The sequence below is a fragment of the Pipra filicauda genome, unplaced genomic scaffold (assembly GCF_003945595.2).
Source record: "Pipra filicauda isolate LSUMZ 115617 unplaced genomic scaffold, ASM394559v2 scaffold295_size919547_pilon, whole genome shotgun sequence".
Lineage (NCBI taxonomy): Eukaryota > Metazoa > Chordata > Aves > Passeriformes > Pipridae > Pipra > Pipra filicauda.
The window spans coordinates 865,286-891,624 of NW_024104415.1; the positions used below are offsets into that span (position 1 = coordinate 865,286).

The 26,339-nt window shown below is 44.9% G+C and overlaps 1 protein-coding gene across 6 annotated transcripts in view; it reads left to right on the forward strand.

Moving 5' to 3' along the window:
- The window catches only part of LRRC7 (leucine rich repeat containing 7), a 114,738-nt gene that overhangs the window by 77,765 nt on the left and 10,634 nt on the right, over positions 1–26,339 (forward strand). For 3 of the 6 annotated variants that reach the window (XM_027719041.2, XM_039383039.1, XM_039383041.1), the window contains exons 11-20: positions 2,100–2,229; positions 2,601–2,716; positions 9,037–9,106; positions 10,691–10,790; positions 11,432–11,556; positions 13,657–13,857; positions 19,248–19,359; positions 19,596–19,776; positions 21,317–22,994; positions 24,590–24,739. In XM_027719041.2, the coding sequence (XP_027574842.1) occupies positions 2,100–2,229; positions 2,601–2,716; positions 9,037–9,106; positions 10,691–10,790; positions 11,432–11,556; positions 13,657–13,857; positions 19,248–19,359; positions 19,596–19,776; positions 21,317–22,994; positions 24,590–24,739 (2,863 nt within the window). Of the gene's footprint in view, positions 1–2,099; positions 2,230–2,600; positions 2,717–7,210; positions 7,299–9,036; positions 9,107–10,690; positions 10,791–11,431; positions 11,557–13,656; positions 13,858–17,274; positions 17,398–19,247; positions 19,360–19,595; positions 19,777–21,316; positions 22,995–24,589; positions 24,740–26,339 lie in introns of those variants that run through there. The other 3 variants (XM_039383042.1, XM_039383040.1, XR_005564216.1) reach the window with 3 other exon arrangements.

Genomic DNA, 26,339 nt, shown 5'->3' on the forward strand with positions numbered 1-26,339 from the left:
AACAGCCATGAAAATTTCATGGGGATGGGGCAGGATCGAAGTATTTCCTGCAGCTGGGGCAGGATCCTGTTGTTAATTGATTGTGAGAAGCACTAGTGGTTCCCTTTAGCTCTCGTGGGGTCAGCTAGGACACGGATCCCTGGCTTATCCTGCTGAGGCCCTGGAGCTCTTTACTCACCAAAATCTGCCATTTATTGTCAAATTTGGGGTGATACCACTGTGTTCCTAAGGATGGAATCAGGGGATTCTTCGTATAGGTTCCCACTGCACATTCCTTCTGGCAGAACATATCTTTAATATTGGTATTTTTATAGGGTGCCTCTTCCTCTACATATTTTGCTTCTGAAATTCTATATAAACTGATATTTGGGAAAAAAAATCAGAGTTCCTTGTCCATGGCTGCCTTCTCCAGGTGTGGCACCAGACTTTGCATCCTCCCCAGGGCACCAGTGTTGATGCAGCAGAGACGAAGTTGTGCCAGGGGAAGTTTAGGTTGGACCTCATGAGGCCAACTGTGCTACACACTCTATAGCAACCAGTTTGTAGAATCCCAGACTGGTTTGGGTTGGAGGGACCTTAAAGCTCATCCTGTCCCACCCCCTGCCATGGGCAGGGACACGTTCCACTAGCCCAGGTTGCTCCAAGCCCTGTCCAACCTGGCTATTTCAATAATAACTTAGCTGTTGTGCCATTTGGGAAAAATAAGCCAAATTTGTGAACTATTTCATCTGCAACCACTGACAGCCCAGGTTGGCTCACCCTTCTGTAGTTTTTATAATGTCTCCAGATTTATGGAATATTCATGGAGAGCATTAAAAGGTGGTGATGTGAATCACTAAAGGACAAATCTTTGCTACTCAAATCATTTTGTTGCAGTACATTCTGATGAGCAGTGAAAGCTCATAAGGCTCAAAGCTCTACTGGATGCTGCAAAAAGGTTGATCTAATGTTTGGCTTTAACAGTTTTGGGGGTCAGTTTCTAAAACCTTCTAAAACTTTTCTTTTTTGCTGGATTGCTCAAATTGAAGGAACCCCCGTTTTTTAACCTAATATCTGTTCAGTATTGTTTGTCTTGGAACCTCAATTATATTTTTAAAGACACAGCTGCTGCTCTAAGGTGGGAATGCAGAGCAGAGGCTGATCATCTGATATTATGTTATTTGAGAGCGACTGGTTGTGCTTTTTCAATGAAGTGCTCCCTCTAACAAGGACAGTGTCTCCCACATCAAAACGAACTTGGCTTTCTCTGACTCATCCCTTTGGATAGTTTTCTACTGAGTCTCTTTCTCCTAAATACTGGTGGCAGTACCTACCACAGAGCCTGTTACTGTCACACAGGGATTAACAATGTGGAGGAGGGAATGCTCCCTCCAGGGACCAATTTCTCCATGAGACGCAGAGCATTTCAACTCTGGTGCCGGTGGGGACCCACCACCCTCGTTTTTGGAACTCTTGTTCAAAGGACAAGCCTGTGGTGGCATTCAGAGTGTGGCCCTGTGCAGTAGACCCATTGTAATAAAACATTCCACACAAAATCAGTGATTCCTACTGATTAAGTTACTAAATTAGAGCCAAAGGCTGGAGATGTTCTCTGCAGGACCTGAGGGAATGCCCTGTGTGGGTGGGAAGGTGCCAGGAGGGAAGTCACGAAAGAGTGGTGCAGTGTGTTCTGTTAGAGGAGTGTTTTGTGTCTAGTCTGTGCCACATCTGTCTGTACCAGATGCTGCAAATGGCAAAGTAAACTTGTATTCCCAGCTTTTACAAGGGCGTGAAGTGGTAGAACAGGGCAGAATGACTTTCCACTGCCAGAGGGCAGGGTTAGATGGGATTAATGGGGAGAAATTCTTCCCTGTGAGGGCGGTGAGGCCCTGGCACAGATTGCCCAGAGCAGCTGTGGCTGCCCCATCCCTGGAAGTGTCAGAGACCATGTTGGATGGAGCTTGGAGCAACCTGGTCTGTGGAGGAAATCTGCTCTAAAATTTCCTCCCAGGGCTGTGTCTGTAGTTGTGTGAAGCTTTAGAACTCCCAGAGATTTTAGGTTGTTAACTGTGGTTCTCCACCCCTTGCACAGATGCTAACGAGTGTATTTACAATTCCAGTTTGTCTTTGTTAGAAGAATTTGACTGCAGCTGCAATGAATTGGAGTCCCTGCCCTCCACCATCGGGTACCTCCACAACCTGAGGACCTTGGCTGTGGATGAGAATTTCCTCCCAGAGCTGCCCAGAGAAGTGAGAGGCTTTGGAATTACAGATTGAAATGTTTTGTGGGAGCCCAAGATTTCATCCTTGCCCAGACAAATTATCTGTTAAAGCAGTTGTTTGTGGGATGATGTGGGAGACCAAACCTTTCTTATGTGCTCAGTAGAAAAACTGAGCAGTAAATTAATAAATTCCTGTTAAATTTGGAATATCCCTGTGAAGAGCAGAGTGAGTAACCCCAGGAACCCTGAGGGTGTTACTTTCTGATTAAATTCTGTATTTTCTGCTCTTTGTCACTTCCAGCAAAAACCCAATTCAGCCACCTCCTGCCATGAAAAGTGAGTGATAATAAATGTTGCCAGAGGCAGGATTCCATCACCTTTGGCTTTTTCATTCCGCAGATTGGAAGCTGTAAAAACGTTACGGTGATGTCTCTGCGCTCCAACAAGCTGGAATTTCTTCCCGATGAAATTGGGCAGATGCAGAAGTTGAGAGTGTTAAACCTGAGCGATAACAGGTACAGTTCACATCATTTCCTTAACCAATTTAAGCATTTATTAAAAAAAAATAATTAAACTCTTATTTTTAGATATTTTTAAAAAATATGTTTATATAAAATATATTTTATAAAAATGTATTTAGAATTATATTAAAAATAACGTGGTTATTATTTACTTTATTTAAAATATAAGGCAAGAATCTTGATTTTTTTTTTTCTAATCTTTATGGTTTGATCTTAGTTCCACTGATACCAAAGAAGTTGAGTGGGGCCAAGATCTGGGTCTTGGTGTGTTTTAATAGGTTAAAAACCATTTGCTTCTTTTATGTCCTGCTGTTTCCATGCAAAAATGTGATATTTGACTTATATAGGTTTGTAATATTTAATGATGAAAAAGCTGGTCTATAGGGAACCATGAAGTGCAAGCACAGGAGTTTGTTATCCTGCCTCCACTGAAATTCAAGGAATATTTTTCATTCCCTTCAGTAGAGTTTTTTTGTCAAAATCCCCAGATTCTTGTGTTCTTATGCACATGACTCTGCTTAGATGAGAAACAAAATGCTTAAACTGAGCCTTTCTTGATACCTGTGCTGCCAAAGACTGCCTGCCTTGAGCTTTATCCATGTGGGTGTGCCAAGAATATGGTAATTTTCAGCACAAGCACAGAAATCCAGGTTTGCTGGATAGTGCCACGTATGGGGAGTGAATTCCATTTTCTCTCCAGTAATTACCCTCCACACTCAGTAAAAATCAGGAGAAGGGCTTCCCACCCCTGTGTCAGATTTGCTGTCAGCAGTTTCATTGTTGAGATTACAGCTGAGCATAAAATATAAACCATAAAATGAAGTAATTTAGAACTCCTTTAATATATTTGTTTAAAATTACTTGTTTAATTCAGTTGATTCTTTTCTGGATTGCAATTGTGTGTCATAAAATCCATCATGGCTGGGCCAGAATGGAAAGTTAAACTTGAGTCTAGTTTGTGTTGTGACTGTCCAAATCCCAGAATCAGGAAATGCCTTCAGGTGGCACTAGGGGAGGTTTAGGTTGGATATTAGGGAAATTCCTCATGGAGGAGCTTGTCTGGCCCTGGCAGTGTTGGAGTCCCCATCCCTGGAGAGATTTAAAAGCTGTATGGGTGTGGCACTTGGGGACATGAGTTAGCAGTGGCCTTGGCAATGCTGGGGAATGGTTGGACTTAATGGTCTCAGAGGGCTTTTCCAACTTAAACAATTCCATGAATCTATAACTCTGTGATCAAATGGTGGGTCTCTTGATTTTGGGTTCCAGACTGCAATGCTTTCCCGGGGACAGGTGTGCCCTCCATCAGCATATTGGTGGCGGCAGTGTGTGTTTGTGCCTTTATCTGTACAGACAGAGTCTGAAACAACACTTCCAAACCACTCCAGCTGCCATTCCTGCCACAGAGGGAGGCTGGCTTCCCTTCCTGTCCCTGCATCCATGTGCCCTGTCCTGTCCTGCTGAGGTTTTGTCCAGATGTCTGTCATCCTGGATCCATAAGTGATGCAGGTGAACACAGCCCGTGTCAAATACAGGGAATTTTCAGATGGACCTTTCTGTGTCTGGTTCCTGCCCAGCAGCTGTGGTGGCACCTGGGAGGGGACATAGGTGGGCACAGGAGTGGGGAGGCAGGAGGACAACCCTAATTCTGGGCACTTGGGAGTTCAGGGTACAGGTGCCTTCCCTGGCACATGAAACCGCTCTCAGCTGGGTCACTGCCCCTTTTCCAACCTGTGATTGTGCCATGAGTCTGCGGTGAGGGACAGGAAACCAATGGGGTTTACTTGGATTTTGTTTCCCATTTTTTTTCCCAGTGACTTTTCAGCCAGGTCAGCTACTGTTTTCAGTCCCATCACTTCAGTGTGGTGAGGGACTGTGAGTGCTGAGGTGAGACAGGGAAGGGCAGCTCATGGCTGGGAGGGAGTGAGAGCAGACAGGGCTTCCCAGCTAGGCTGACCCAGCAGCTGGATCCCACCAAAACAGCTGTCCTGCCCCAGTTTCTTTTCCCCAGCTGCCCAGCTAGGACAGGATTGGGATTTCCACTGGGGAGGAAGGTAATTATGGGACCAGCATCCCAGTGATGGGATGTTCCTTGGGGTGGGATGTGGCAGCTACTGTCCTTCCCACTCCCCTTCAGGGGTGTGTAGTGGTGGTAAGCTCTTTTCTCCAGTCCTCCTGGAAAGCTGTGCAGTGAGCTGTGAGCATTGTGGAACCACTAGGAGAGTGGGGTCTGGACTGGGAGAGATGGGAACTGACTCCCCCCCATAGACATTCAACCTTTAAACTCAGCTGAATTTTCTTTAAAACTGGTTGAATTGTCTCATGTACTTTTCTGGAGTGGTTTGGGCAGTAAATCTTTCCTCCTTCCTTGCTGTCAGCTCTGGCTGAGGTTCAGCGTTGCTCTGCTGAGATGTTGTGATAATTCTTGTGCCATGGAACTTCCCACTGCAATGAAACTAAAAAGTTTTCACATTTTGGCACCAAAGAGCTTGGACAAAGTTCAGATTCCTTCTTAATGCTGGAGTTTTTAATGATTTTTTTTTTTTTTACTTTTCTCTCATCCCATTTTCATTAACATTCAGGCAATGTCTGTTCTTTCTTTGAATGAGTCCACATGTACCTGCTTAAGAGAAGGGTGTCTGGGCTCTGCTTCCTGCTGGGAGCCTTCCCATGTTCCCACAGCAGTTTTGCCCCTCTGCTCTTCTCCAGATCTCACAGGAGGTAGAGCACACCAGCTCTTTTCCTGGGTACCCCTTCAAGCTATTGGAAGGAGAGACAGAGACACACAGAAGCAGGGCAGATGGGTGATTCTGGAGCCTCCTGAGCTTCACCCTGTTGTGATGGGCTCCTGGATCCTGGGATGTGCATCAGCTGCTTCCCTCTCAACTTGTTATGGGGCCTGCTGAACCCTGAGCCCCTCTAAGAGGGATCCTTTACCCAAGCACTGCTAATGCACAAAGCTTTTGAGGAGCAGCTGTCACTCCCTGTGAGTAACAAGTAACAAGTAACAAACAAGGATGGATTGTACATATTCCATCAGAATTTGCTGGTCAGCCCTTTGTGACTTTCTCTCCTGACACCGGAGGGATTCCATGTCCATCCTGACAGTGTCCAGTTGCTCGTGCATCCTGGCACGTTATTTCCTTGCCAAGGGGACAGACTGTCCCTGTGACTGTCAGTTCATAGGATGGATCCATCACCATGGAGCTGGAGTTTTACAGAGGGAACAGCGTCCTCCACTGGTGATCTGCCCACTGCAGGTTCATCCCAGGGAGTGATACCTCGGGGCCATCTCCTTGTCCTTTGCCATATGCCAAATTTCACCTTTGGTGCCTACAATGGTGACTGTAAATGGGGCACTTGTGTATCCATTAACCTCTGACATCATTGCCTTTATCCCGGTGACTCTGGTGGGAATTGGACTACTCACATGTTTATTGAGATGCCCTTTTGCCACCAAAAATGTTCGTTCTGGCCATTTTCCTCATGGCAGGGAGGTATAGTCTGCCTTGAGGGATGTAGATACAGGAGTGTTGGTGGCTTTGCACTTCCCTTGCCAGAGTGCATGAAAGATCTGCAGTCTGCTCCTGGAATGGCCATGCACACATGGAGCCATGGATAGAGGAGCTTTCCCTCCCTTATGTTCCCTGGAGCTTGTCTGGGTGTGATAGTCAGGGACATTTTAGATCTGGTCTAAAATCCTGATTGGATGTCTTTGAGGGAGGAGGCAAACCTGACACAGACCTCTTTGCCCCCCTGGCTAACGGGAACCTCACATTTCTGTGAGGTGACACATTTTGCACACAGGAGGGTCAATGTTTGGTTCTGTGGTGTCAGCTACTACAGACTTTCACTCTGTTCTGTGTCTTCTCCTCAGCACTGTAAGATGGACCTTGCTCATCTTAACTGACCAGAAGCTGTTTTAGTTCAGGACTTCCTTCAAATATCCATGTTAGAATTCCCCTTTCACCAGAGAAATAGGCTTCAGCTTTCCTTTCCCACGCCAGTGATATCTGAACTTCTCATCTCCATAGCTGGGAGTCCTCTATCCTTTTATCTTTACAGGTCCAAACCTTTCCAACCTCCCACAGGCTCTGGAAAGTGCAGGATTCGGTTGGCTCTGATAGGCCATGATGGGTTGGACCCTGATTGCTGAGGTGGAGTCTCAGGAGGGCTGGAGTACAGCTGGCCAGCTGAGATGGCTTCACACTCTGTGGTCAGTCGGGACAGGTTTGACTCCAGACTCCTTGGGATCCATCCTTGCCTTTGCCAGGCACCACTCTAGTCCAGGAGAACCGAGAAGTTTGATGAAATGGCTGTGCAGGTGCTGCTGGTGTGAAAGCTCCAGCAGTGCTGAGCCCCTGGGAGGCTCAGGGTACACGTGGGATTCATGCAGAGAAAAGAGCTGTGTGACTTACCAGTAACCGGTGTTCTCACCATGTGTAGTCCACATACACACCTGTCTTCCATCTGCTTCTCCTCTCTCCTCAGAGTCCTTCCAGGTCTGAGCCCTGTGATTGAGAGGTAGAATTGTTAGAATGTACATTTGGGCTACACTTCTCAAAGACATCGGTTACTGGTAAGTAACCTTTCTTTTAGTTCTAGATTGTTCTTGAAAGAGCTGAAAGAACCCTCCCCTTTCTGTGTGTGCACTGCTTCTGTCCTGGGCTCAGAATTCACCCACACGAGTTAGAAAAGCTCCTTAGATTAAACAATCCATTTGTTTTATGATAAGACAGCAATGAAAACTAAGTTTCAGGTAGGTCAGGCTCTCCTTACTTTCTCCTGTGCCGTTAATTCTGGGTTTAAATGTGTGCACACATGGAAAGCTGCTCTAATCTCCAGAGGCATTTAACTGCAGTTTTAACTGCGTGTGCAAACATTCATTTTTATATTTCACTTTTAGAGAAAACCGATTTCTAGTCTAATACATCCTTATTAAAACAATTCCAATGCCTTACGGACATGCTGAGGTCCAAAAAAGCCCCAGTGTTAATGGGAATGAGCTTGTGGCAAAAAGACATCCAAATTCCATAAGGGAGACAATTCCAAAGCTTTGCTGCATGGAGACAATGGTACAAATGCTTGTGAGGGGCTCATCTCCCAGAAATACAGATTTTTTGTGTGAAGGAGGCTGTAGGAATGTTGCTGGTACAGGGACAGAGGGTTTTCCCACTGATGCAGCACCTGGAAATGGCTTACCTGGTTTTACTGAGCTTGGAGCCAATATGTCTGTGAGAACCTTTGTTTCCCCAGAGTGGGGTTGTCTGACTCTCAGAAAAGGGCTTCTCCTCTTTTCTTTTTGCCAAATCACATTTAGGTTTAGTCTTTGTCGAAGGTCCTTTGGTCAATACATCCCTTCCCACTGTCCTCCAGCTCCTTAAACTCTGACCAAAAGCTGAGAGAACATCAGTCCATGGCTGGGACAGGCCATGTGTTGGTACAGAGCAGGTTTAGGTGGGATATTGGGAAGGAATCCTTCCCTGTGAGGGTGGTGGGGAGGCCCTAGCAGAGGTTGCCCAGAGAAACTGTGGCTGTCCCATCCCTGGAAGTGTCCAAGACCAGGTTGGACGGGGCTTGGAGCAACCTGGGGTAGTGGAAGGTGTCCCTGCCCATGGCAGGGGGTGAAACTGGCTCATTTTTAAGGTCCCTCCCAACCAAAACCAGTCTGGGACTACATGATGACTGAGGAGTAAAAATTCACATTCAGGATGAGTTAGTGGGAAAAACATGAATGAATTCTCTGCAAACATTATGTCATCATTTCCCATTCCCATATGCAGATCACTTTTAGGAAATATGTTTAAATATGTCTAATTAAAATGCTAATTTTTTTGCTGCTTCGTTTAATTTTGTCATTTAGGTTCCCTATGAATATTTATATTATTTTAATCCTTTGTCTGACGTTTCAACAAAAATGAATTTTCCATGATCTCAGAGCGATTCAGTTACAAAACTCCAATGTCCAATAAAAGGAGTTCTGGGAGCTACACTGAGGTCTTTCCTATAAGTCTTCCTGGGACAAAGATTTTTCTGTTTTCTGTGTTATAAGTGTAATTTTGGCTACATTTTGCCAAGGCAAAATATCAGTAACTCCTCAGTACCTTAGGGTGTGGTGCCAGCATTTTAGATTCCAAATATCTCTCTTAATATGGAATGCCCTTAATAAAATATTGTGTTTTAGTAAAAAACGAGAAAAAAAGCTATGAAATTACAGCCATTTCAGTATGATCAAGACAAACATCTTGCAGACAAATCTTTAAACAAACTATTGTGGAAATGAAGGATTCATGTTGTTCCAATATTATCATTTACAGACTGAAGAATTTACCCTTCACTTTTACTAAGCTCAAAGAACTTGCAGCTTTGTGGCTTTCTGACAACCAGGTAATGCCTTTCAGTATTTATATTTTCCTTATTTAAGGGGTCATTGGAAGGGCTGTAAATGAAACCTGTCATTTAATCCATGGTTGTATCAAAATTTCTCCAGCCCAACTTTATACTTTCATATCAAGGTGTAGATCCTGCTGGCTGTCCTTTAGTAACTTGGAAAAAACACCTTTGTAGGATTTATTTCACCTGGATAAGCTTCTCTGTCCTTACAAAAGTAGTAAATAAAGGGCAAAAGTAGCAAGAGAATAGTTATTAATAATAAATTTAGTATATAAGGCTTTGCTACCAGCCTTGTTAGTGGTTTGTCCCATCATTTGCTCCATCTACACCTCTATTTTTGTCTTCCTTTTCCCTTTTCCTGTCTATTCTTCCCTTTCTGCATATTTTAATTTTCACTGTACTCAGGGGCCGTCTAAACATGTCAAAGATGCACAAGAACTCTGAGTCTTGGTTTGGAAAAAACTCATTTATGTTCCTCTTAAATCTGAGTGTGCCTTTCTTTGTCTGAGGGCTTTGGTTTTAACTAGAGATTCTTTGGGGTTCTATTTTAAAGCAAATTATGTAACATGAACTCTGAGAAATGCAACAGTTCAACCAGCAGCTGAGCACTAAAATAAGTCTTAAATGTACATTTGCTTTTATAACTGAGCCAAAAATGGGAAAGCTGAAGGGAGGGGTAATAGAAAATGATGATTAAATTTTAATGTGTTAAATTGGGATTCTTGGGTTTTTTTGCTCTAATTTCCATTTAAAAAAATTAACATTCCGTGGCTGCGCAGCCCAGGCACAGAACAGCCACTTCCTTTTAAATATGCGAGGTTTTCCAGCATTTGGCTTTTCTTTGGTGTAGGATGGATTAGTTTCCATTCTGTGGACTATTGCAGTCACTCCTGGTGTCACATTAGAATAAATCAATAATAAAATCTCATCAATTAACGTGAAGCATAACATCTGAACATTCAGAGTGGCTCCATGTAAGTTCTCCAGTATCTTACAGCAGGTTTACTCTCAGAACAGGCAACTACTCTGAATTTACTCCTCCATCATTAATTAACTCCTCGTTAGCTCTGACTTAAACTAGATCACAGCCCTAGTGGGGGTGTTTTACATAAAATGTTAAAAAAAATATATACAAAATCATCTGAGGAGATTTAAATAATATTTTAAATTTAAAATTAACAGTACTCTGATTAATAGCTATTTAACAGTCCATTTAAATCTTCTTGGAAATTCTTGATTTTTCTTTTCAATATTTTTCCCAACTGGGAATTTTTCTCTGACTCCTGTAACTGGGGACATTGAGTTCTGCTGTGGATTAACCATGCAGTGACAGGTCTGTGCTCCGACTTTTTTCCTTCCTCAGCCCTGAGCACTCGCAGTATGCCTGATGTTTTGCCCATCCTGGTGGGAATTGCAGGAATTGCAGAAGGGAGGAATGGGAGGGGAGGTATTGCCACCAGCTTAGCACTTGTTTTAGTTCACAGGGAGTTTCTTTTCACACAGAATTGTAGATATTCTTGTATTCCCTATTTATCAGAAACCTCACACTGAGGTAACTGCTCTGGTTTTCCTCTCCAGTCCAAGGCTCTCATCCCGCTGCAGACAGAGGCACATCCTGAAACCAAGCAGCGAGTGCTGACCAACTACATGTTCCCCCAGCAGCCCCGCAGTGATGAAGGTAAAACACCAGCAAGGCAGGAATGGGGTTTGTTTAGAGGCTGGAGGAGATTCAGAGAGAGGAGGAAATCCAGAGAGAGGATTCCGACGTGGCTCTGTGTGTGTCTCCTCGCGCCAAGCCCATGGGACACACAGACATCCCTATTTTGGCACACACAGAGGAATCTGTCATTCTCAGGCCATCAGATTTATATTTTCTAGAGCACTTTCATTTCCAGAGTGGCTTTGTAAAAGCAGTTTGGGTCTGGATCTGAATGTGCACGGGAAGGAATTGTGGGCTCTGTTGGCCAGAGACTGGCCCCATCTGGCAGCTGGGGGTGTCCACCCACAGGGAGGGGAGTTCAGGGGTCCCAGCCTGGCTAAATTCAGGGTTTGGCTCCTTACAAAGCAACATTAAATTAGAGTTTTCATACTCCCCCCGTGCTCCAGGTGTGCCCCAAACCCTGTTGCTTCCCATCACTCTCACCACAGTTTTTATAACAACTCTGTCGTGGTTTCTCAGTTCCCACTGTCGTTGCCCCCCTCAAGTTTTCAAACAATAACCCAAAACTGTGTGATCAACAAAGAAAAGCCTTTTTAGACCCTTTCCATCCTTGGGGTGCACCAACTGCTGGTTCCTGTCTCTTTGCCCTTTCTCTGCAGATTTCCAGTCGGACAGTGACAGTTTTAACCCCACTCTGTGGGAGGAGCAGAGGCAGCAGCGCATGACTGTGGCATTTGAGTTTGAAGACAAAAAGGAAGAGGAGGAAAACCCAGGGAAAGTTAAAGTATGTTCTGTTTGGTTTATTCTGGTATTAACGTATTATGGACAGGGTCCAGTTACAGGTCTTGAATTTAATTATTTTTGTGTTCTAAATATCCAGAAACCTATTCCTGTTCAGATTCCTGCTGTGACAGGTGTATTGTCACAAAACCAGAATTAACACAGAGTGTTGGGAGACTTTGAATGATTGTCCTAGTTCTTTAGAAGGTGAGGAGGCAGCAGAGCATGAGGAAGAGTTTGACACTAAAATATATCCAAGGCCAGGTTGGACAGGGCTTGGAGCAACCTGGGCTAGTGGAAGGTGTCCCTGCCCATGGCAGTGGGTGGGATGAGATGGGATTTGTATAGATGCCCACACAGGAGCTAAAAACTCATTGCTGGAACCTTCTAAGAACTTCAAGTGAGTCCCTCCAGCCATGGGCTGCAATAGTTCATGGGGAGGTTTCAACATGTACATTTTTAGCAGTTTCACCAGACCTTTAAGGGAGAAATTTGCAGGTTAATTTAAATTCTCAACAGGCAGTAACCACCAACACTGCAGCATTTATAGCAGCATAGATTATACACAGATTTCACTTTTTATCTTTCAGAGTTAAAACTGAACTCTCAGCCAAACATATGTTAAGATAGATTTGGTAATTGGAATTGTTCAATAACTTTTTCCATTGAGAATTTTGAACTTTGAGAATTCTCTCTTCGGGGTCAGGCTGCTTTTGATGTATCATTAAACCCACAGGAATAGTACTGACAGGGAATACAGATTTCCTCTCTGATGAAAGCTCTGGATCAGTGAGGAAAATATCTGCATTCCAGTGCTCTCACCCTCCACAGCAGCCAGGAGTTCTGCTGTTTAATATTAAAACTCACAGTCATGGCAAACTCTGCTGAAATCCATGTCTAGGATTTGTCTCTCTCATCCAACTCTTCCAGTTAATTTTCCCTGACTAGTTTTTACTGAGGATTTGCTGGGACTTGGCTTTTGGCCATGTCTGTCTCAGACCTTCCCCTTAAACCATGCTCTGAGTTCTAGGAGAAACCAACTGCCTAATTAGACCAGCTCTAAATACGATTTCTTTCAACTATAACTCACCCAGGGCTTTATTGCTACTTTCCATCATCAATTTATCTTTTCTGTTGGAATTCTTTATTAACATATGACATCCCAGTCATACATTTGGACATTTTCTGTTCAAGTCATGTTAGAACCTACTCCCTGTAATGTTTATTCCCTTGTGGTTCAGAACTCTATGCCAGTATTTCATATAGTTTTATTTTCCAAACCAATCATTCTTCTGCCTCTGAAATATTCCTATTGGCAGACCATTTTCATTTGAATCCAAAATTACATTTTTCCCACCGTAGCAGTGAGCTGTTAAAACATGCTCCTTTTCTTACCTCACTTCCACAGTGAAGTAAAAGCTGCTCTGTGGTAAATAATTCCAAATACTTTACCACATTGTAAATGTGTTTCAGAGTTATCCTGACACACACAGATCCCTCTGGGAAACTTAGAAATTTAAAATGTGGGGGTTTATAGAAAATCTGTGGGTCTATCAGTCAGTTAAAGCACCATTCAGGCCTTGTGGGGGTCCTGTCTGTGGTGGTTTGAGTCTGTTCTCCTGTGTGAGAGAAGAGTAGGATGCACTCGAGTGCCAGTAGGAACATTATCCATCTCCAGGAGCAAATGGCTCCCAGGGGATCAGCTACTGCTCTCAGCTGCCATCCATAATTCAGATTAATTGAGTACATAGAAAGTAGCTAAATTAATTCTGCATTTACACCATCATTGTTTGGGGAAGTGGGATGGAATATGTCAGCACGCTCAAGCAAAGTGCATGATTAACATGCAGGAGTCTCCCAGGGTAAAAGATTGTAGGGAGCCATTCCCATCCATTATTTTATGTCACTGGAATTCTGTTATAGGTTGACATAGAGTAACTGAGCACATTTCAGTCCCAAACTCCATGCAAATATCTCTGTGTAACACCTCAAATTATCCCAAACATAAGGGATGTGCCCTGAGCCCCAGTACTGTAACAATGGGTTAGTTTGCATGCTGTTTGCATTTTGTATTTGTGCTTTAATTCTTTTTGTGAATGTTCAGGTTGAAATAAATCTAAAACGTTACCCCACTCCCTACCCGGAGGATTTAAAGAATATGGTCAAATCAGTCCAAAACCTGGTGGGCAAACCCAGCCATGGAGTGCGGCCCGAGAACTCTGCACCCGCTGCCAACAGTGACCAAGGGGTGAAAGACAAGTATGAGCACAAATGGCCCATGACACCCAAGGAGATTTCAGTGGAGGTAATGTAAAGGCTCCTTGTTCCTCTCCAGAATCCCAGGTTTGAACACAACTTCTCCAAATGATAATTCCACATCTGCTGTGACCTCACACCTGAGAGATTTTACTCTCACCTGTAAAGTTCATTCAGTTGTATACTGAGTTGCTGTTTTTCCCAATACTGCTGAATTTTTGGGTTGAAATCTACCTAGATCTGAATTTTGCTGTTGATTTAGACAATTTTAATGATATGAGACTTGCACAGGAGCAGGAGAAAGGACCGAGCTTGTTTCCACCTCAGCCTTCAGTACGTGCATTTCCCGCCTCCGATGCGTTAATGACCAACCAGTTAGTTGTGTCTGACCCTACTGTGCCATGAGGTCCTGCTCCCTCAGTTTCTGTTATTAGGAGAAACCCAATTAACCTTGTCCAAAGTTCATGAAGGCAGCAGAACTTCTCCCACTGCAGGGAGCTTTGGATCAGGTATCCCTGAATACTGACTTCCAGTGAGTTGCAGAATCCAGCTCTTAAAGTGTTTGCCTGCAGTGGATCAGCAGAAACAGGGGCAAAGTTCTATTCCAAGACAAATATAGTCATTAAGGAAGCAAAATTCCTAAATCCTACTGTTCCAAATAGCAGGAGCTTGATCTCATCTACCCATGGACACCCTGACTGTGTGCAGGCACCATTCAGAAATAAGGGAATTCTCTTCCCCGATGGTTTATAACCTTGGATAGGTCTACAGGAACATCCGCATTCCTGAAAATCTTTACAAAGCCTTAATGTTGAAAAGAAATAACTGAGGAAAAAAATTCTCACATTCTTTTTTACTCCTTTGTTGTCTAAACATTATGAGAAGCTCATTGTCCTTGAAATATCCTTGTCTCTGGCTTCTTGTGTGTGCAGGAATTGTTCTTCCTAAATTTTCCATGTCTTTAACACAAATGGGCTATTCTTACATACTCAGCTGTAGCTGCTCTGTCAGTGCTGTGTGTTTTATTTGCAGCTAAACATTTTCATTTCTTACCAAAATAACCAACAAAAGTTTTCCCTTTGAGATGCTTCAGAAGACTTCCTTCAAATCTAGGCACAGTTTCAATTAGCATTAAAATATTTCAGTTAAATATTTCGTTTAAACTAAGATAGTTAAGTTAAATCATTCATGTTTTCATCTAAATCTGAAATCATAAATTCCACCATTATTCTTTTTTGTTTATTAAGTTCTTACTGTGTAAATCTGGGCTTTAAACAACTTGGGCCAGGAGTCTTTACATGTTCTGCTTTTGTTGCTGAATACATAGAATTTATTTTGTATTATCTAGGTTTTGAACTTGAATATTCCTGACAACTTTCAGTGGGTTTGAATTATCCCTAAGCATGATCCATCAGGAATTTGATCCATAGGGCCCGACAGAGGCTTTAGGTGTTTGGTCCCATGGCTGAGGTTGGTGATGCAGCCTCCAGAAGTCAGTCCTGGTTTGTTAACATTTGTTCAATTAAATGTGAAGTTTTTTAATGAAAATCCCAGTGAGCTGAGTCCCACAGGGTCCTGTGAGCAGGCAGAGCCCAGGGATCCTACGTTAGGGAGGTGTAAGGAAGGAGTAAGTGGCAGTGACAGCATAAAATATGAGTTACTGTGGTTTTGTGTGGAGGTACAGGAGCTGTCAGTGGCACAAGTCTCACAAAAAGCATTCTGCAAAACCAGCTGAATTGCTGCAGACAGACCCCATGGTAATTCCTGAAGTGCAATTAAATAATGGGAGTGCAATTTCCTCCTTAATTGTCTCCCACAAGCAGCTGCTGCGAGTGCACCACTGTTCCCATGGATCACTGGAGAGGGTTTTTCATCTTCTGTTATTACAATAGTGAGGAAGGGGGACTTTTTCACATTTTAATTTCCCTGGTACATAGTCAAGACTAGTAACACAACTATTTCATCAGGTAAGGAAAAGAAAAGGAGTGTTCTTGTCCCTCCTCCCGACACTGACACCGGGAAGGCGTTTTGGCTCCAAGCAGGGAGTTGTAAATACATTTTTCTTTCTTTGGCTTCCTGCGGGAAGATAAAGACATGGGGGAAACTGTAGGAAAAGTGTGAATAATTTTGTGAACAATATTGGCCTGATTTCAGTTGTAACACATTAAATAAAACATAATTAAGCTCCGTTTGCTTTTCAGATAATTAGGAGACACGATCTCGAGCCTCAAGTTAAAAGACAGTTTGAAATTGCAGGTGTGTTCTCATAGAGCTAAAGACTGAAGGCAGTTTCTAATACCAAGGTAATTTAATTTCAGGTGCAATGCTCACTTCTCATCCTCAGAGACCAGATAAGGTGGTTTCTGTTCTGATCTCTTTTGGGTTTTCTTGCAATTAATTTACACATGTCTCTTCACAAACTGTTCCTAAATAATTAAAGGGAGCATCTGAAATGAGTAAGAAGCTGCATTTCAAATCCCCTGCACCGTCCTCCGCCTTCACTTACAATAAGCAAACAATGTCTTGATTAGTCAGCAATTATAACAAACCTCTTCATTTTTCTAGGTCATTTTGAAACATGTGAGTTTTGGGCAAGTAGGAGGCTGGGATAATTTTGTGTCACCTTTCCATGAGAAACAGTGAGGAATCCCACAAATGAGCAATTTGGGTCTTTACAGTTTGTATTAAGAATATTCTAAGAATATCCAACTTCTCAGGTATCCCAGAGAAGCTGTGGCTGCCCCATCCCTGGAAGTGCTCAAGGCCAGGTTGGACGGGGCTTGGAGCAACCTGGGTTAGTGGAAGATGTCCCTGCCCATGACAGGGGGTGGGACTGGATGGGCTTTAAGGTCCCTTTCAACCCAAACCATTCTGGGATTCTATGGAAGATCTCTCCAGATTATAATTTAATGTTCTTGTGTTCTCAGCCTGAATTCTTGGTGATATTTCTCTTTCTCAGTTGTTTTAGTGGTCTTTCCCATGTGTTTTCTCTTGGGAAACAGCTTACTATAGTTTTCTGTCTTCTCCCTGTATCCTTCTCCAGTTAGTCCTGAGGAATAACACAATTTGATTTATCTCTTCTCTTTCTTTTTGCAATTGCTGCTATTCACAATACTTTTTTCCTGTTAGTGACCTTTTTGTTCTTGAGCTTGTAAGAACAAGGTCCTCTTAAAGAGAGTGGAATTAAATGGAATATGATTTGAGGTTTTTACAACATCTTTCACATTCATGGCATATTCACAAATGCCAGACTGGTTCTTTCGAAAGTGCATCGATTTTTGTTGGAATAACTGGATTAGGGGCTAAAAAGAAAATAGTATAAGGTAAAGAACTTCCTAAAATCATGCATCTGAAATAAAACCCTGTGTTCATCATGGTGTCAAAAATGGAACTGGTGGTTCTTACAGCAAGGGGGGTTATAATTTACAACTTTTGGAAGGTTCATGGCATGATGTTGGGATTCCAGGTTCAAGATAAAGAAAATAAAGAATTCCCAAAGAATCCCCTGTCTGAGACAGAGAACACTCAGGAATCACCTCTGGAAGCCTCAGACAGGGAGGAGAAAGCCGAGGGCACCAAGAGTTCAGAGGTACAACCAGACCCGTGACAGGCACCGTGGGTGTCACAAGGGGAGAATTTCACACTCTGCAGTGCTGGGCACTCTTATTTCTCAAAACACCCCCCTGGTTTTGCACAAGTTTGTCACACTGCACTGGTAACTGGTTGTGCTCCGCTGGAGAAAGGCTGTTGCACTGTTGTTGAGTTGTGTGGATATCACTCTGTCACCTACGGAACACCACAGACATCCTGGGGTCTCTGCATGGGGAAGGAAAGTCTTGGCTGTATCACACTGTGTAACTATTTCCCTAAATGTTAGTCCTGAGGAGTTTAATTAAGTTGGGGATGCCTGTTTTTTGCTGGTTTGGGAAGGTCCTGCCTCCAGCAGAACACGTAGTACAGAAGGATTAAAATAACTGTTGTGTAAATATAATTATATTCTTCAAGGATAAATTGCATGGCAAAGGTTTCTACAAATCTCTGTTTCCACTGTAACTACAAAAAGTAGTTAATGGAGAGGAAACCTCTGAAAGTTTGCTCCTGATGAGTAAAAGCAAAAAAAAAAATTAAAAATATTGGAGCATTTTACATTTTAACAATGGCTCAAATCCTTATCTTCTTCCACACCTCCTTCCACACAAACATATGAACTCAGTGAGTGTGTTTGGTTTGGGTACTCCAGTTTAAATTGTTTAATTATTACATCTCTCCTTATTAACTTCACTCTCCCAACTCACTGGAGAACCTTTACCAGCAACATGTCAGGGCACAGAGACCCTCATGGTGTTCCATTACTATAAGTTCCCTCCTAAATATATTTCTCCTGTTTCTGTCCTCATTTATACTATTAATTATGGATTTTATCCTAATATCCCTTCAAAACTTCCTCTGTTTTAGTACATACTCTCCTTCTCCAGCCTCCAGCCTCTTTACAGAATGACAGCTCCTCCTCTCACGAGGATCCTGGTGGCATTGGCTGAGCTTTCCGTCTCCACCAGTTCTCTTTCCATGACATTTTCCTGAGCTGGGCACCACCCATAAAGTGGGTTTCCCAGATTGCCCATCCTTCAGGCTCCCTTTCCTCCAGTCCCTTCCTGAGGGCAGGGTACCAGTGTCATCCCTGCAGTACCTGTCACACCCCTCCCTGTCTCCCCAGGACACCCACCCCTCAGCTCTGAAGTTTCTCCCCAAAATTCCTCCTTGTGACTTCATTGCCTTCTAACTGTCCTGTGAGCCTAAATGTCCTAATTCAAAATACCTCTTTCTAAGACTACATCCCACTTCCCTTCAACATTTTTCCATTTTATATTCTGTATATATCCCTTTGAAGGTCAAGATGTGCTGAACTCTCAGTGAGAAGTTTATTAAATCTGAATAATTTTAATTTAGCCACAAACCCTTTATAGACAAAGCCATTTTATTAAATATAGCTACAGGGACAGCTGGATCTGTGGAGGGACTTGGGCCATGAATAACTGAACAAGGAACGTTTCCTCCTGAAATAACAATTGTTTACTCCCAATTTGTGTTTTTTTTCTGCTGGCAGCTTGTTTTTGTGACCTTGACTTCATCCAAAATGTTTACATGGCCTTGATGTATCTCACAAGTTCCATCTGTTTTGTCTACATTTCCAGAATGAGCACATCACCATAATTTTTAGGAGTATTTCTGGAGGACTAATTAGAACTTTCAGCTGACAAATCAGCATGATTAGACACTGCCCGTATGGTGGGGTTAGTGTGTTGTGAGGAGAAGGCTGGGAAATGTTTGTGCCTTGCAGTTTGAAGTGGAATCTGTCTCCTGTGTTTACTCTTCGCTATTATGTTTGTCAGGATGCCTTGGGACATCCATGTGTTTATTGTTCATTTTTATATTCCTCAGGATGCCTTTGGACATCCTGCCAGTGAGATGAGGATAGGGGAGCTCCGTCCTTCCATGCCTGAGACTCCGTTGTACCCCCCCAAACTCGTTCTGCTGGGTAAAGACAAGAAAGGTACTGACTTGGTTTACAACAACCTTTGAGATGAAAATGTGTGTGATATGCAAGGAGAGATGTTCCTGGAAATGTTCTACCTTTTGCTGTGATTTTAAAACAAATCCCATGCATATTTGTGCACACACACACACACACACACATATATGTCCATAGTTCCAGTTTAAAAATGTGTTTTTCTGGAGTTTAATTCTCAAATGCCACACTCTGAAAGCATTTGCTGTGTTTTGTTTCAGAGTCGACAGATGAGTCTGAAGCAGATAAGATCCATTGTCTGAATAACAGCGTTTCCTCAGGCACTTACTCAGACTATTCCCCTTCCCAGGCTTCCTCAGGGTCCTCCAATGCGCACGTTAAAATGGGCTCCTTGCAGACAACGGCTAAAGAAGCAGTGAATAACTCTCTGTGGGGGAACAGGTGTGACCATCTTTCTTAGCACAGCTTCTGGTGGCATTTTATCTTTTCATATGCACTGAAAGTGACTGTGTCTTCCCCCAGAGGGTGGTTGGGCACTGAACAGGCTTCCCAGGGCAGTGGTCACAGCACCAAGGCTGACAGAGCTCAAGGAGCGTTTGGATGATATTCTAGGGCATGTGGTGTGACTCTTGGGGATGGGCCTGTGCAGGCCAGGGGTTGGACTCGATGATCCTGATGGGTCCCTTCCAACTCAGCATATTATGTGATTCTTTATTGATCTCTTAAGGCATTTGGTTTAAAAAGTCCACATTTTTTCCCATTTGTGTGTAGCTGATCACAGCCCAGGCTGTGCAGAGCTGGCCATCCATCCATACTCTATAAACACCAGTAATTCTACAGCTGGTGGGTCAATTCTGGGCTATAACCAGGCATTAAAGCTCCTGGAGGCTGGCTGCAGTCTTTGTCCCATTATTGCTGTCCCAACCTCCCTCTTCCCTGGATTCCAAGAACAACATGGAAACTTTTCTTGGAAAGCTCTAATGAGCCATCAGCAGCCCGAGAACACCCTTGTACCACACCAGGAACACCCTGCCCTGTCTGTCCCTGCCATAAATCACTTCATGTGGTTCCATCCACAGGCTCTGTCCTGTTAAAGAGAGGCTCAGCCTGCTCAGGGGAGATGCATAAAATCTTGGTGGTGAGAACACAGACAAACTACATCTGGTATCTTTGTTTAAAAATAAAGTAATGTAAGTGTGAAAAACCTTCTGTTGCACTCACAGATTATTTTTACAGCAGGTAAATATGTTCAGCTGGATTTCTGTGAACACGGCATGGAGCCAGCCGGGCCTGTCACTGACTTCTTAGTTTCTCCATGTGTGTACTGACACAATCTGTGCTCCAGGGCAAAAAGCTGCTTACACCTTTGTGCCAAGCCAGTGGCACGAGGTTCATGTCTCAAAGCACAATCCCAAAGCCAGAGCATAGATGGGAGAGTCCTAAATTGTTTTAAGCTCATAGAGAGCGTCCAGAGGAGGGCAAAGGACATGGGGAAGGTCCTTGAGGGGAAGCTGTGTGAGGAGCGACTGAGGGCTGGAGGAGACTGAGGGGAGATTTCATTCCAGTTACAGCTTCCTTGGGAGGGGAAGAGGAGGGGCAGGCACTGATCTCTGCTCTGTGGGGACCAGGGACAGGACCCCAGGGAATGGCCTGAAGTTGTGTCAGGGCAGGTTTAGGTTGGATCTCAGAAAAAGGTTCTTCCCACAGAGGGTGGTTGGGCACTGAACAGGCTCCCCAGGGCAGTGGTCACAGCACCAAGGCTGACAGAGCTCAAGGAGCGTTTGGATGATCCTCTGGGACACCTGGTGTGACTCTTGGGGATGGTCCTGTGCAGGAGTAAGGGTTGGACTCAATGATCCTGATAGGCCCCTTCCAACTCAGCAGATTCTGTGACTCTGTGATTCTGCTGTCATTCTGGTGATGGTTTATGTGCTGCGATAGAGGGCATTTTATCTTGTTCCCTTCTCTCTTGTCTTTGCAGGCTGGCACAGTCGTTCCCGCAGCCCCTGGAGACCAAGCCATTGCTGAGCCAGCGGGAATCGGCTCCAGCCGGGAACCTGCCGGCGCGGCCGGAACGGCGCCCGCTGAGCGACACGTTCACCGAGGGCTGGACCGACAGTTCCCACTACGACAACACAGGGTTTGTGGCCGAGGAAAGCACAGTGGAGAACCCCAGCGCCAACCCCCTGCTCACCACCAAATCGAGGAGCTCATCTGCACACGGGCGCAGGCCACTGATCCGACAGGACAGGATAGTTGGCATCCCTCTGGAGCTGGAGCAGCCGACGCTCAGAAACACACACGAATCTGAAGTGCCTCCTCCCAATCCTTGGCAAAATTGGACCAGAACCCCTAGTCCCTTTGAAGACAGGACAGCTTTTCCTTCCAAACTGGAAAGCACTCCCACCACCAGCCCTTTGCCCGAGCGGAAAGATCATGTCAAAGAGTCTCCTGAAATGACAAGTACTTTCCCCCCAGGAATAGCATGGGAATATCACGACTCAAATGCTAACAGAAGCCTCACAAACGTCTTTTCCCATATTCACTGTCGCCCAGATCCTTCCAAAAACGTCATTTCCATCAGCAAGAGCACAGAGCGGCTTTCCCCAATGATGAGGGATTTAAAAACGAACAAGTTTAAGAAGTCTCAGAGTATCGATGAGATAGACATTGGTACATACAAGGTGTACAACATCCCCCTAGAAAACTATGCATCCGGGAATGATACTGTAGGGCCTCACGAGAGGGTGGACAAGCTGCTGGGCCCGGAGCATGGCATGCTGAGCATGTCCCGCAGCCAGTCTGTGCCCATGCTGGACGACGAGCTGCTGACCTACGGCAGTGTCAAGGTGCAGCCGCAGCAGAAATCGTCTGTCACCAAGAAAGTCTACCAGTTTGACCAAAGCTTCAACCCCCAGGGTACTGTGGAGGTCACGGCCGACAAGAGACTCCTGCCGCCCTTCCAGCTCAACCCCGAATACATCCCCCAGCCACCCAAAAACCTGCCCCAGGAGCTGGTGAGCCCGCGGGGGTACCGCGGGTATGCACCCGTGGAGCCCATGTTCTCCTTCTCGCAGCCCTCGGTGAGCGAGGAGCCTGTGGGGCCCCCCTTTGGCAGCCAGGGCACACGGCCAGGCTTCCTGCGCAGGGCGGATTCACTGGTCAGCTCCACCGAGATGTCCATGTTCCGCAGAGTCAGCGAGCCCCAGGAGCTGCCCCCGGGCGACAGGTACGGCCGGGCCCCGTTCCGCGGGGCGGCCGAGCGCCAGAGCGGCATGGCCGTGCCTGAGGCACAGTTCCTCAAGCGCAACGGGCGCTACGAAGATGAGCTCCCTTCCTACCAGGAGGTGAAAGCCCAGACTGGGAGCTTCCCAGTTAAAAACCTCACGCAAAGGAGGCCCTTGTCCGCACGAAGCTACAGTACAGAGAGCTACGGCACATCCCAAACCCGGCCCGTCTCAGCGAGGCCGACAATGGCAGCGCTGCTGGAAAAGATTCCGTCAGACTATAACTTGGGTAACTATGGCGACAAGCCTTCCGATAACAGTGATATAAAGCCAAGGCCTCCCCCTGGGAAGGGAAATGAGAGCTGTGCTAAAATGCCCGCTGACTGGAGACAACAGCTACTTAGACATATAGAAGCTAGAAGGTTAGACAGGGTATGTTTGGCATTTCTCTGCAATTAATGCCTTTAGTTGTGTGTTTCGGTATGTCAAACTATTTGCACGTGCAGTGGTGACCACCAGAATTCCCAGTAATGCAATGCAATTCCTGCCTTGTTGTCAGAAGAGCTGGCCTGCGAAGGGCCCTAGGGGTGCTCAGCTGGAGTGAGGAGTCCCAGGTAAACCCAGAGGCTCCACTCTGGTCACTGAGGTGGTGGCTCCTGCAGCACTCCCCAAAATGATGAAAGCCCATAAGATTCTGTCCTGCTTGTGGATGTGGATGTGCTGCTGGAGCCCACCACGTCAGGCACAACTGGGAGCTCTGGGCACATCTTGACAGTTAAAGTGAATAGAGAAAAACATCACTGAGAATAAGTAAAATAATGTATTTTAGCTTTCATATCACTGTTAGAGAGGGTTTAAAAGTGTCTCTTGACTGAGAAATAGCACTGGGCACCCACTGCCACTGTTTTGAATGAGGAATGTGATCATTACTCCTTTTAGCTGTAGGAAGTTGTGCTGATTTGCCTTCTATCCGAAGAGTACAAGTCCTTTAGTGCATGATTTCAGTCATTACCTATTTAATGACCTACTTCATGAATCGCATTTACTTCATGATCTGAAGTGGTTGTGAAAAATTACTGTCATGAAATGCGTAAGAAGGTAGTTGCCAAATGTGTCCATTTACCTACTTTATGCCAGAGCCTCCTGAGTTTGGTGTTACTACACTCCTCACCTCCCAGTTTCTCAGATGTGATGCTTATTAAAATATCATTAGGGCCCAGTGGGTTAAATTTAAAAAACGGGCTCAAAGGCTGAAGTGTTTCCTTCCTTCAGCTCTTTTCCTTGTGCTGTGTAAAACCAATTGGAAAATACTCCCCAGGGAAACCAGTGCACCCCGAGCAAACCATTTCTGGTGGAAATAAACACTTCCGAGCTGCTGATTTGTTTAAGAAATATCTTCATGCTTAAGTTACAATGTGTGTCAAGGAATACCTGAACTCACGGAAAGCTGACATTGGTGATTCTGCTGAGTTGGCAGCAATCCCAGTGAGCTGGTTACTGCTGGTTACAAAACTCTCAGGAGTTGAGCTGCCTGGTGGAGGGTTTGCTGGTGAGAAGCCCTGGGCATTCCTATGGAGCAGCTGCTCCAGGAGAAGCTGCTGCCTGTCGGGTCTATGCAGGACTGTGGCAGTGGGCAGGGAGCAGGTGCTCCTGGGATGGAGCAGAGCCTTCTCCCCCAGGGTTTGCTCCTTGCTGCCAGACACATCTCTGGCCTATCTGTGGTTGTGCAGCCGAGCCTAAATTTGGCCATATTTGCAAAATAAAGACTTGTACCATGTGATACAACTCCAGATACCAACACACCTCATCTGCTGTCAGCGTGGAAGTCGTTTCTGGTATCCATTTTATGTACAATGAGCAATGTACTTGCTTTGTGTGACCCAGTGCATGCCCCGGGGAGCTATTGATCTCTTGGGACTGTTTGTTTGCTTAAACTAAAACTCTGTGAACTTAACCATATATGTGTGATACTTAATTCGATGAGCATGTGTGTTCATATCTGTCACGTGGTTGTTTCCTCTACTCAGACCGCTGCTTACAAACACCACACAGTTAGCCTTGGCATGCTGCACTCTGGAGGGGTTTCAGCAATGCATGCCGGCCGAAGCATGACTTTAAACTTGCAGACTAAATCTAAATTTGAAAACCAAATGCTTCAAGAGCTACCTCTACCGAAAGTAAGTATGGGCTAGCCAGTCACTGGCATTCCCAATAAATTAACTCCTTGCTTCCTCCTGGTTTAGCTTTTGCCTACTACTCATGCTTATACAGACCCAATCCAAAAAGCAAGGGTGGCAGTGTACAGTTTTCCTCCTGAGTGGTCTTGCTTTTTGGATTCTGGGTTTCCCATGGCTGTCATTCCTGCTTCCTGCTCTCGTCCTCCAGACCAGTGCCATCATATTCTCAATCTGTGAAGAGAAATGGGGAATGTGCTTTGCTCTTGGACTGTTTGAGCTTAAAAAAAGGATGGTAGAAATGTTGAATATGCATTTAAATAGGCTCCAGGAGACAAGGATTTTAATATTTGAGCATTAACTGGCTCTGCCGTAGTAGCTGATGAGGTTTGAGCACACCTACCACACCCAAACCCATTTTAAACTTTGGTTGAGTAACACCTATAGAAAGAGAATAACCTCATTTTTTTACTATTTGACATCTATTCTTATATATTGCCAACAAGTACAGACATACAAGACCGTCCCAAACAAATGTTTGAATGGAAAAGCACACAGGACAAGCCAGAGAAGGACATTGCTGCAGGATTTGCAGTGTCAAAGAGGAGATCCTGAGACCTTCTGTGCATCCATGTGGCCACACTCCCAGGGTCAGGGAAATGTAGGAGGGACAGGCCTCACTCGGCCTCTCCCTGCTTTGGCAGCAGGAGCTGTTGGGACACATTAGCAGCATCTCTGAGTAATTAAAGGGCTGCAGAACACAGATCCAGGCACTGCCATGGGATCAACTGTGCTGGTGATTGCCGGGCTGGCCTCCAGCACCTCTGGCACCTACTCAGGCAGGACCAGCCCTGGCCAGAGATTCCCACAGGAGGCTTCCAAGGCCCCATTTCAGAGCTTAGATCCAAGGCTGGTAAGAAGAATAGGGTGATATAATGGCAGCAGCATGAGCAGGTTGTGTGGATTGGACAGACCTCGGCTCTGCTCAGCTCCCTGATGCGGCACGAACTCTGTGCTGGAGTTGTGGGCAGAGCTGGGACAGGATAACATCACACATGGATCAGTGTCAGGCTTTTCCTGCTGGGACTGACTCTCCATACACTGTCACCTCCATCCCCCATGCCATCAGCTGTCCCTGGGTTCCCTCACCCTGCTCTCTGTGCTTCTCTGTTGTTGGGTGGGTGGCACCGAGAGGCCCCCCAGAGGTGTGTGTTGGCCACGGGTGACATCCCAGTGTTGTCTCTGCTTCCAAAGAACCTGTCTGTCTCCTTGAGTACATGCCAGGTCTTGTCACAAGTCCTTGGAAAAATCCATTTTCCATCAACCGCAAATAACAGTGCTGGTTTGCTACACACATCAGGAATACAGTGTTTTATGGTACTTCCAGGATTTGAGGCTGTAAATGAATATGGATATTAATGGATGGATGTCTGAGGAACTAATGAATCTATTCAAAGTGATATGTTTTGGGGTGTGCTCTGATGTGGATTATTCTGCTTTCTATTCCACCAGCGTTTCACTGCTCCATACCCATATAAACTGTGATGCCAAACTGCATTAGGGGGCTTATTCTTTTATTGTACTGTTTGGGAAGCAGGGGAAA